This window comes from Podarcis muralis, chromosome 16 (genome assembly GCF_964188315.1).
Source record: "Podarcis muralis chromosome 16, rPodMur119.hap1.1, whole genome shotgun sequence".
Lineage (NCBI taxonomy): Eukaryota > Metazoa > Chordata > Lepidosauria > Squamata > Lacertidae > Podarcis > Podarcis muralis.
Genome location: NC_135670.1, coordinates 6,587,547 through 6,599,023, shown reverse-complemented (window position 1 = coordinate 6,599,023; position 11,477 = coordinate 6,587,547). Strand labels below are relative to the sequence as shown.

Below are 11,477 nucleotides of genomic sequence, written 5' to 3'. Positions count from 1 at the left end.
CTTCCAAAATGGCTAGAGATTCTGGGTTGCCCCAGCCACTCTGAGCGGCTTCCAACATATGTAAAAATATAATAAAACATTAGACATTTAAAAATGTCCCTATACAGGGTTGCCTTCAGATGTCTTCTAAAGGTTGTATAATTACTTATCTCTTAGGCTCAGGGGTTGCATAACTGCATACCCTCCAACATTTATCAAATGAAAATAGGGAAATCCTAGGGAAAAGTGGGGCATTCTGGGACTAAATCGGAAACCGAGTGAGCTTTTGTAAATCCGGGACTGTCTCTGGAAAATTGGGACACTTGGAGGCTCTGTTATAGTTGCTGTTTCTTTGTATTTTCATTTGTTTAAAAATGCTGTATATTTAAAAACAGAACGAAAAGGAAATAAGGCCCACTTTTTCCCCCAACGAGATTCCTTCCCAAGCCAACGGAATACAGTGAACAATTCCCGGAGGGAAGAAATGGAAGGAAAAAATGAACATGTTGTGTAATGAGCTGATTACAGAGTTGGCATCCTGACAAGGTTTGGCTTATTAAAGCAATTTTAGACTATGATGGAAGCAGCAGATTTTGATCGTGGATAATTGAGACATTAAGCGTGAAGGGGCGTTTCTTAACCATTAGGGACTCCGTGAGGATGGTATAAAAGCTCTCCTTCTTCCACAGTTCACCAACAGCTTCACCTCTCATCATCTCTCAACTTCCCACTCATCAAAACAACACAGGTAAGCTTGGCTTGTCCAAGTCCTTGCATAGATCAAATGGGTAAAAGCTAGAGGAAGGTCAATCTTGGTTGGACATAGCACAGTTTGTAGGAAAGCAGGGAGCATAGGAAGCTGCCTTATATTGAGTCAGATGATTGGTCTACCGAGCTCAGTATTGTCTACACTAGGAGTGGGAAACCTTTGGTCCTCCAGAGGTTGCTGAACTGTAGCTCCTGTCATCCTTAGCAAGCATGGCCAATGGCCAGGGATGATGGATGTAGTAGTTCAGCAGTCCCTGGAGAGTAAAAGATTCCCCACAACTAGTCTACATTGGGTTCCACACTGGGTGTACCTGTCACCCCTACCTGAAGATGCTGGGTGTTGAACTAGGGCCTTTTGTATACAAAGTAGATGCTTTAAACAGAGCCAGAATCCTTCCCCAAAGAAACCGATTGGTTTGATGAAGGAAGCGATTGAATAGAGAGTTGGGTAGTCAATATTTCCTGCACTGGAGGTCTGGATTGCCTGCATCAAACCGGGGAGATAGGAATTGATGGTGTAAAAAAGCTACAGTTCTGTGATTCTTTATGGAGAGCTTTTAGAATAGTTACACTGATTCATCTCGGAAGAAGCTCCAGTTTGCTCCCATTTACAGTGGTACCTCAGGTTACAGACACTTCAGGTTACAGACACTTCAGGTTACAGACTCCACTAACCCAGAAATAGTACCTCGGGTTAAGAACTTTGCTTCAGGATGAGAAGAGAAATAGTGCAGCAGTGGCGCGGTGGCAGTGGGTGGCCCCATTAGCTAAAGTGGTGCTTCAGGTTAAGAACAGTTTCAAGTTAAGAACAGACCTCCGGAACGAAATAAGTTCTTAACCCGAGGTACCACTGTACTTATACCTGTCAATGAAGGACATGACTGGGAGATTTAAAATGCTAATGCACACTTATACTAAATCTCCATGGTGTATTTGTGCTACCTAGTTCCTTTGAAGTATATCTCTTAGACTTCCACACACATATCTAGCTCTTTTGAATTTCCAACGTCTTTCAACAGTTAGCTGGGGATTTAGAATGTCGCATTCTCAGCATGTTTTACCCTATATGCTGGAAAGTCTACCTATGATACAAACCTAAAACTGATTTAATATTTCTTCTCTCTTTGGAAACAGAGATGTAATTCTGTATGTGAGGGGGGAGAGATTTCTTCCAGAATCCTGATCTAAATGGCAGTATTGGGAGCTGCTATTGGATCACGCAAATGGCCATCTAGTTCAGCATCCTGTTCCCACATAGGCCAATCAGATGCCTGTTGAAAGCCTATCCATAAGATCCCTATGAAATGGCACTCTCCCCTTCTGAAGTTTCCAGCAGCTGGTATTCAGAAGCATGATGCCTGTAACTAGTGAGGCAGAGCATAACCATCATGGTATTGGCTGTTAGAACATCTAGCTCAGAACTCCCTGCACCAGTGTTTCAACCTTGAGTCCACAGGTGTTGCTGAACTAAAATTACGTCCCTGCCTCTTTTCCCGGTTCTTCAGATACGGTAGTCAATTTCTGATACGCCACTTCTCTCCTCACTCCATGGGAACAATTGTCAAGAATAAAATGTCCCTAGTGGCCTCAAAAGACTGGCAACACCAGCTTCAGATCTAACCAGGGGGAAAATAAAGATGCTCAGTACATGTTCTGGGATATCCCTCTCTTGATATACTGTGCCACTGAGAATACATAGGGCTGTATTCCATGTTTCTCCATGTATTCCATGTTTTTCCATGTAGACCCATTTAATCAATAGACATGTCGACCCAGATTGGTAGTTGGATGCAACCCATAATTTTCATTGCTCTTGTGAATTACAATGTTTCTTTGCTATAATATGTGCCTGCCTATGTCTTTCCAGACTCAACCATGGCTAACTGTGGACCTTCCTGCGCCGTCCCATCTTGTGCTTCCACCCCAGTCGTTGGTTTTGGACCAGCCGGCTGTGGTTTTGGCGGTGGCCTTGGCCTTGGCGGTGGATTGGGCGGTGGATTCGGCTATGGTTCTGGCTATGGCTCCGGTGCCCTGGTTGGATCCGGCGTCCCTTCTGCCAGTCTTGGTATTCTTTCTGGAGTCCAGCCTTCATGCGTCAACCAGATCCCACCAGCAGAGGTTGTGGTCCAGCCACCTTCTGTCGTCCTGACCATCCCAGGACCCATCCTCTCTGCCAGTTGTGAGCCTGTGTCTGTCGGAGGCAACACCCCATGTGCTGCTGGAGGTTATGGATCCGGATTTGGCAGCGGATTTGGCAGAGGGCTCTATGGTGGTGCAGGTCTTCTGGGGTCTAGCTCTGGTGGTTTGGGGGGCCGTGGCCGTTATGGGTTTGTGGGGCGTAGAGGCAGCATCTGCTATACCCCCTGCTAAGCTCTCACGGTCTGTCAAGAAGGAGGAAAGAAAAAGAGATCTGTGGTGGACTATTTCGGTCTGATTTTAGGTATGCTGAGCACCCAAACTCCCTAGGCAGTCCCAATGGGAGCTGGGAGAGTGTTCTGCATCCCTTGTAATCAGGCCCATCTAGAACATGCAGCTGTTTCCAGTTTAATTTTATCTCACTTTCTCCTGCTTGCTACTATATTTATTTGCCTACGTCTCTTTGAAACACACCAATTTGCATTGGGAAGAAAAGCACAAGATCCATTCACTATGTCTATGAAATTAGCATGCAAGTGTAAATATGTGTAATTGGGACTTAATGTAAAGGAAGGTGGAAAGAATGTTCTATAAATGTAGGACCCTCTACTCTACCTCCAACCTGAAAAAAATAATTCTAAAGGAGAAGCTGTTCACTGGAATGTGTTCTTTTTTGCTTTATTGTCTTCCAGTATGCTTAGTATTCACTTGAATACTTTTACTGTTTGAAATTCCCAATAAAACTTTTTCTGCATCATAGCACTGGCTTTCTGGTTTTCCTTTTATGTGGCAGCACAATCCTATATCCGTCTACCAAGAAATAAGTTCCTTTCAATACAGTTCAATGCAACTTACTCAAAAGTAAGTCGGTTCAGGGTCACAGCCTTAAGAACCTAACACATATCCTCTTGGACTGGTTCAAGCACCCACCATCCTGTTCACAGTGCAGCAAGTATTTCCAGAACTTGCCATCTAGAGACCATCAGAACCCTTGAACATTGGAGGAGGTGAAAGGGATATCATAAATAAATTAATAATAATAATAATAATAATAATAATAATAATAATAATAATAATAATAATAATAAATTAAATTAAATTACTATATCAAATTTATTTACTGATACCAAATATGTATAAAAATTGACCACTGTCTTTTTAGTCTCAAAGGATTTAACCAATTGTTCTAATACCTCTGTTGTCTTTGATGCCAGAAGTCTGCCAAAGGCCTGAGAGACATAGGTGTCAACTTTTCCCTTTTCTTGCGAGGAATCCTATTCAGAATAAGGGAATTTCTCTTTTAAAAAGGGAAACGTTGACAACTGTTCTGAGAGAAGAGCAATAGAAGATATGGCAGAGGAATCCATGGTGGTGCAGATACTCTGTTGTTGTTTTTTAAATACAATTTATTGATTTTATAATGACACAAAAAGAAAAACACACACTACAAACATATCATGAATTTTAACTCAATTGACTTCCCTCCACTTCTCCTCTTGGTTCTATTGTTATATGCTTATTCATGCACGTCTGTTAAACATTATACAGTGGTTATAATAATAATAAATTTTATTTATACCCCGCCCTCCCCAGCCCAGGCCTGGCTCAGGGTGGCTAACAAGCAATAATAAAAACAAGTTTAATGAATACAACTTAAGAACAAGATTAAAATACAACATTAAAATATTGAAACATTAAAATATTAATGTTTTATTAATGGTACCTTGGGTTACAAACGCTTCAGGTTACAAACACTTCGGGTTACAAACTCTGCCACCCCAGAAGTAGTACCTCGGGTTGAGAACTCTGCCCCAGGATGAGAACGGAAATTGTGCGCTGATGGCACGGCGGCAGCGGGAGGCGCCATTAGCTAAAGTGGTACCTCAGGTTAAGAATGGTTTCAGGTTAAGAATGGACTTCCGGAACGAATTAAGTTCGTAACCCAAGATACCACTGTATTCTTAACAGTCCAATGTTAAAACCTTGCTCATCTTAATACAAGTGATTTTTGTAAGTTTTACTAATGTGGAAGTCTATAAACAACACTTGAAAAATATGCATTAAACATTTCCCTTTTTTAATATCATGGCTTCTGGTTTTTTTAAAACAAAAAATCATTTTCAACATTGTCTTCAAGTCTTTTATGTCATTTCCCAGGCCTTTTTGATAACTTTACATTACCACCACATATAGTAGCCTTTCATACAATTTGCCCCCCCTTCCTGTTTCATCTTCATCACAGTCAAAGCCTCCCAAATTTATTCACACGGGATGCCAGTTTTATCTTGGACCACCCTTACTGATCCTTGCATTTTCCTCGAACCTCATTCCTCTACAATTCCCACCTTAGTGGTTTTTACATTCCCCTCTTTAAATTGTTCCACTGCCTCTGAAAGTAAATCGGGGTTTTTTTTTCCAAATTTGAGAAACTGCATTATTAACATTTTCCTTCTTCTGCCATTTCTAATCTGGTATGGGGGGGGGGGAATTCTCTCCCTGTTTCCCAGCTTCCTCTACATTGTTAAATTTCAAAACAAAGAGTCCTTTCCACCAAGGAAAGTGTTATTTTTAACTTTATCAGTACTTGGTCAAAGTCATTTTGCTATACAGTGGTACCTCGGGTTACATATGCTTCAGGTTACATACACTTCAGTGGTGCTTCAGGTTAAGAACAGTTTCAGATTAAGAACGGACCTCCGGAACGAATTAAGTACTTAACCCGAGGTACCACTGTATTCAGTAGAGAAAACCAGTACAGTGGTACCTCAGGTTAAGAACTTAATTCATTCTGGAGGTCCGTTCTTAACCTGAAACTGTTCTTAACCTGAGGTACCACTTTAGCTAATGGGGCCTCCCGCTGCCACCGCACAATTTCTGTTCTCATCCTGAAGCAAAGTTCTTAACCTGAGGTACTATTTCTGGGTTAGTGGAGTCTGTAACCTAAAGCATCTGTAATCTGAAGCGTCTGTAACCCGAGGTACCACTGTACTTCTAACCTCTTCCCTCCCCTCCTCCCACATTGCTCACAGATACAAAATTTAACAATTATATATATTCAAATCTTAGCATTCCTTCACACCAAAGCAATTTTTAGTATCCAATATAAATAAAACTGTGTGGGATGCAGGTGGCGCTGTGGGTTAAAGCCTCAGCGCCTAGGACTTGCCGATCGAAAGGTAGGCGGTTCGAATCCCCGCGGCGGGGTGAGCTCCCGCTGCTCGGTCCCAGCGCCTGCCAACCTAGCAGTTCGAAAGCACCCCCGGGTGCAAGTAGATAAATAGGGACCGCTTACTGGCGGGAAGGTAAACAGCGTTTCCGTGTGCTGCGCTGGCTCACCAGATGCAGCTTTGTCACGCTGGCCACGTGACCTGGAATTGTCTCCTTATAAATAAAACTGATTTTTTATTTTAAATCCGATTTAGTCCAATATTAGCTATGGGTATTATAGTCCTCTTCTTTCAATCTTGATTTTTAAGCAGCTGGTGCCTTTTAATAAAATAAGTCCACAATTCTAACTCCATTAGGTTTGGTATCTTCACTGACTCTGAAAAGCCCAGAAACTCTTTCCCAAAGGTAAAAAAAATTCAGAGAGTCAGTCCTGTCTTTCTTCCAGAGAAGAAAATTATAGTATTCTTCCATTAAATAACACTGTAATCCCTCTCAGGTTTAACCTCCATTTTCAGTCAAGTTCATTAGCGCCATAAGATAAGTTCAGGTTCAAATTGAATTCAAGTCAAGTTTGCTTTTTTTAAAAAATGAGATTGATATAAACCAGCCTTTCTCAACCAGTGGGTCCCCAGATGTTGTTGTACTACAACTCCCATCCCCCCTAGCTAGCAAGGCCGGAGCTCAGGGATGATGGGAGTTGTAGTCCAACAACATCTGGGGACCCACAGGTTGAAACGAAAGCTGTGTAAAACCTTTTAGTCCTTATTGTTCATTAGTTAACTTGTCTACCAAAGTAAACTTCATCAGCACTTCACTTGTATGGGTTTCGTGCTCGAAGACCCGAAAAGGGGAGTAGACTTCCTTTTCCCCCTCCCGCTTTGCTGAATTAAATTAGTCAAATTAAACTGATCCTCCTCCTCACCTTTCAATCGGCTCAATGTATTGGAAAGGTAACTGCTCGTGGCTAGATCAGAGGCTTTGCTCTATGGAGCTGTGTTGGTGCCTAGCTCACCGGTGGGCTCAGCTCCCCCCCCCCCCCCCACTTTCTGCGCCTTTCGGTACAGAGGCAGGGACAGGATATGCCAAGGTACCATCAGTGAGTAGCAGGACCCCAAGACACCCCAATACTCCTCTTGGAGCTTTTTGGGGAGGTGTGTAGCCCTTGCACTCTTCTACTCTTCTACACATTAAACAATAATTTAATACACAGTGGTACGTTGGTTTGGGACACGGGTGGCACTGTGGGCTAAACCACAGAGCCTAAGGCTTGCTGATCAGAAGATCGGTGGTTCGAATCCCCGCGACGGGGTGAGCTCCCGTTGCTCGGTCCCTGCTCCTGGCAACCTAGCAGTTCAAAAGCACGTCAAAGTGCAAGTAGTTAAATAGGTACCACTCTGGCGGGAAGGTAAACGGCATTTCTGTGCACTGCTCTGGTTCGCCAGAAGCGACTTAGTCATGCTGGCCACATGACCCGGAAGCTTTACGCTGGCTCCCTCGGCCAATAAAGCGAGATGAGCGCCGCAACCCCACAGTCATCCGCGACTGGACCTAACGGTCAGGGGACTCTTTACCTTTACGCTTTACCTTGGTTTGCATATGTCTTGCTTTGCATACATTTTGGATTACAAACTTGTCAAACCCGGAAGTGCATGTCCTGGTTTGCCACCTTTTTTTGGATTACAGCCCATTTTTTTTGGATGACGAACAGATTTTTTTTGCGAGGCCCCATTGGCGAAAGCACGCTTTGGGTTACTACCTGTTTTGGTTTACAAATGGATCTCCGGAACAGATTATAGTTCTAAACCAAGGCACCACTTATTAGTTAGATTTACAGGTGTGCATAGCTCTAGCAAACTATGTCCAAAGTAGTGAAATGCTACAGACTCGCGCTGAGATTCTATACGACTAAATAGCATATGTTTTCTGAAAAGGTATAATAAGAGCTTAGGTGACTGATGCTATAAAAAAGAGTGCTGGGGAGGACTAGTACAATGTTATGCCAATCTAGAAAGACAATTCCTAGGCTCCAAAAAGACTCAAATATGGGCCCATATATTGTACCATTGACTCTATTTGATTTCTTACAGCTAATGTTGCTTTTTATGCCCCCGCTGGCCCAGGCAGCAGCTGGTGATTCTACAGCAGCAGTCCAGCTGACCATTCGTGGGTCAAACCCAACTAATTTCAACTCAGAGTATACCCATTTAAAGTTCTGACCATAAAACTGCCATACACCGTCATTCTCATGGGCTTGAATAATATTGGAGTCAACTCTAGGGGAGGTGTTCATGTATCATGTGCTTCTGACCATTCTATCAGCCAAAACATGTCTACTTGCTCGCTGCAATGATTCCACACTCTCCACCAACCTCCACATGGTATTATGGGGGTTCTCCTGACCCTCCAGAAGATATGAAGGACGTGCAGTTATGAGTGGGCACAGGAGAGGGAGAAAGGCCTGTAGCACTAGTGGGAGTCCCAGTGCTGATTTCTGCTGGAATGCTGGGTTGATTGAATCCAGTCCTATGATCTTAGAAGAAAACCCAAAAACCAGTGCTATGATGCAGTGTAAATTTTATTAGGAATGTAAAAGACAGCATTTCAGTGAACAACAAGCAGATTTGAACAGGGCAAAATGCAAAAAGCTCATGCAATTGAACAGCTTATTTGTTTCTGAGAGAGGTGATGTATTTAAATAATATTATTCCTCCTCTCCTTTACAGAAGGTCCTCAGTTACCTGGAAGTTCCGGTGCAACTGAGGTGCTAATTTCCTTGACAGAGAGAATAATTCATGTGCTCTTTACTCTGCTATAGGAACATATGCCTTGAAGAGCTCTAGGCAAATAAATAAACAAACATCGGAGAGGAATATAAATAGTGGGAGCAAGTTGAGATAGGAAAGAGATGCATGAAAGATCTAGCCGGGCCTGATTCCCAGGGGTGCTGAACCTCACTCCCATTGGGACTGACTGGGATTGGGGTGCTCATCATAGCTAAACTCAGATGTAGCTATTCTGCTGTTTATCTGGGTCTGTCTTCTTCTCGTAAGTTGATAGTCCGTGTGAACTTAGCAGGGGGTGTAACAGATGCTTCCTCTGTCTCCAACGAATCCATAGCGACTCCCAAGTCCAAACCGAGATCCTCTAAGACCACCAGCTCCAAGAGCACCGGCTCCAAGAGAACCGGCTCCTAGGAACCCACTGCCCAAACCACCAGGGGAGCATGGAGCGTTTCCTCCCACAGCCACGGGCTCACAGCTGGCAGAGAGGATGGGTCCTGGGATGGTCACGATGCAGGCTGGTGGTTGGATCACGACCTCTGATGGTGGGATCTGGTTGATGCATGAAGGGGCGACACCAGAAAGAATACCAAGACTAGCAGAAGGGATGCCGGATCCAACCAGGGCGCCGGAGCCATAGCCGTAGGTGTCGCCAAGGCCAAGGCCACCAAGGCCTCCAAGGCCTCCAAGACCTGCTGATCCAAAACCGACGACTGGGGTGGAAGCGCAAGATGGGACAGCACAGGATGGTCCACAGTTTGCCATGGCTGAGTGTTGGAGGTGAGTCTGAAAGGACACAGGAGGGAGCAGAAAGTTCATTATAGGTAAGGAGTGCTGCAATGCATTAAAGCCTAAGTTAGGTTACCCAATGGCCCATCTAGTCCAGCATTATCTTCTCACTGTGGTCTTCCTTATGTGGCAATGGGAGCCTTGTAAGTAGAACACAAGCACAAGAGCACCCACCTCCCTCCGTTCTTCTTAAGCATTACTGCTCTTGGCCATGGATGGCACAGCAAAGGTGTCATGCCTAGTAGCCATTGAAGGTCTCATGGAAGCAATGTCCACGGTCATGGAAACGATGTCCATACAATCTGTGGGAACAATTTAAGATAAGCTCTGATTGATAAAACCAAATTCCCATTTGGTGCAGTTTCTTGCTTTCATGCTGGCCAAACAGATGCCTGTCCCGACAGTGCAAGGAATGCAAGGATTTGAGGAGTGGCAGGGATGGATGTGGGGAGAGGCAGCCTGACCAATAGTGTCTGCCTATTTACTGTATGGGCGGGACGCGGGTCGCGCTGTGGGTAAAAGCCTCAGCGCCTAGGGCTTGCCGATCAAAAGGTCGGCGGTTCGAATCCCCGCGGCGGGGTGCGCTCCCGTTGCTTGGTCCCAGCGCCAGCCAACCTAGCATTTCGAAAGCACCCCCGGGTGCAAGTAGATAAATAGGGACCGCTTACAAGCGGGAAGGTAAACGGCGTTTCCGTGTGCGGCTCTGGCTCACCAGAGCAGCAATGTCACGCTGGCCACGTGACCCGGAAGTGTCTCCGGACAGCGCTGGCCCCCGGCCTCTTGAGTGAGATGGGTGCACAACCCTAGAGTCTGGCAAGACTGGCCCGTACGGGCAGGGGTACCTTTACCTTTTATTTACTGTATACCAGCGATAAGGAACTGCATCCATCTATTCTAGATGTTTCTGTAGAACAGCTCCATCACCCGTGACCATCGTGTCTGGTGAGTGAGGCTGACGGGAGTTGCAGCCCAATAATATATGGAGGGCCACAGCCTCAACCAAAGAGTAAGGCTGCAGCTGACAACATATATCTTCATGTCTGAATTCAACTTCCATTTTGCAAGAAACACCCATTCTATGGATTGAACTAGCTCAAAGAATCACCATGCCATGCATATTTTTTTTAAGCAAAACAGAGAGGAAGAGATAGATGGAGAAAGATATGTCTTAGAAAAGTGACAAATGGTATTGCAAATCCCTTCTGGAGTCAGCTCTCTTACCTGCCTTTCCAAGCAATAGAAAGCTGAGAGACGTCGGAAGCTCTGGTGGAACTGATGGAAAAGCTCTCCAATCCATGGGTTTATATACTCTCAGCCTCACTGGTCTGTGGTTTCAGGACACAGCGGTGGTTTTTTCCCCCCTCTTCCCCTGTTGCCCAAAGTCCTAATTAGCTGCCGACAAATTGCCTCATCAGCATCACACACCAGATTACTTTAATAATAGCCGTGAAGAGTTGGAGCAATTTGTCTTTAATGAAGCTGTTGTTAGATTCTCACAGTAACTGCACTGCACATTCCAACATGTTGATCTTCCTTCGCCCACCACTGGGATAATGTTCTGCCAGCTTCATTTCAGATCAAATAAAGCAGGGAAACTTTGCAAAGAGGCCATGTGGAGGCGTCACTGAACACAAGCCACTCATCATCATAACCCAGGAAGAGCCAGGCTGGATTAGGCCATAAACCAAAGGCCCACTTAGCCAGCTCTCATACTCGCGCTGCTTAAAATGGTGGCCGCTTGCTGCTGGCACTAACAAAGCCCAGCCCCCTTCCTCCTCTAGGCAGGACAGGGAGAAGCCGGGAGGAGGGAGGGAGGAGGCGGCGCTGCCGCTGCAGCCGCCGCAGCCGTGTGAGGGA

The 11,477-nt window shown here is 44.8% G+C and overlaps 2 protein-coding genes across 2 annotated transcripts; one reads left to right on the top strand and one right to left on the bottom strand.

Annotated features, from left to right (window-relative positions):
• Positions 1-591: 591 nt before the first annotated feature.
• Positions 592-3,642, top strand: LOC114586951 (uncharacterized). The gene is made up of 2 exons (XM_028710823.2): positions 592-727; positions 2,615-3,642. Exon 2 carries the CDS (start codon positions 2,623-2,625, stop codon positions 3,115-3,117), a length of 495 nt encoding a protein of 164 aa, XP_028566656.2. The 5' UTR covers positions 592-727; positions 2,615-2,622; the 3' UTR covers positions 3,118-3,642.
• Positions 3,643-9,119: 5,477 nt separating this feature from the next.
• Positions 9,120-10,950, bottom strand: LOC114586814 (uncharacterized). The gene is made up of 2 exons (XM_028710636.2): positions 10,842-10,950; positions 9,120-9,617 (listed from the first exon to the last, which is right to left on the bottom strand). The coding sequence occupies exon 2, from the start codon at positions 9,594-9,596 to the stop codon at positions 9,120-9,122; it is 477 nt and encodes a 158-aa protein (XP_028566469.2). The 5' UTR covers positions 9,597-9,617; positions 10,842-10,950.
• Between the last annotated feature and the right edge of the window lie 527 nt (positions 10,951-11,477).

Excerpts from the sequence above, each read along its gene's own strand:
- LOC114586951 (XM_028710823.2), top strand. The coding sequence starts at position 2,623 with ATGGCTAACTGTGGACCTTCCTGCGCCGTCCCATCTTGTGCTTCCACC.
- LOC114586814 (XM_028710636.2), bottom strand. The coding sequence starts at position 9,596 with ATGGCAAACTGTGGACCATCCTGTGCTGTCCCATCTTGCGCTTCCACC.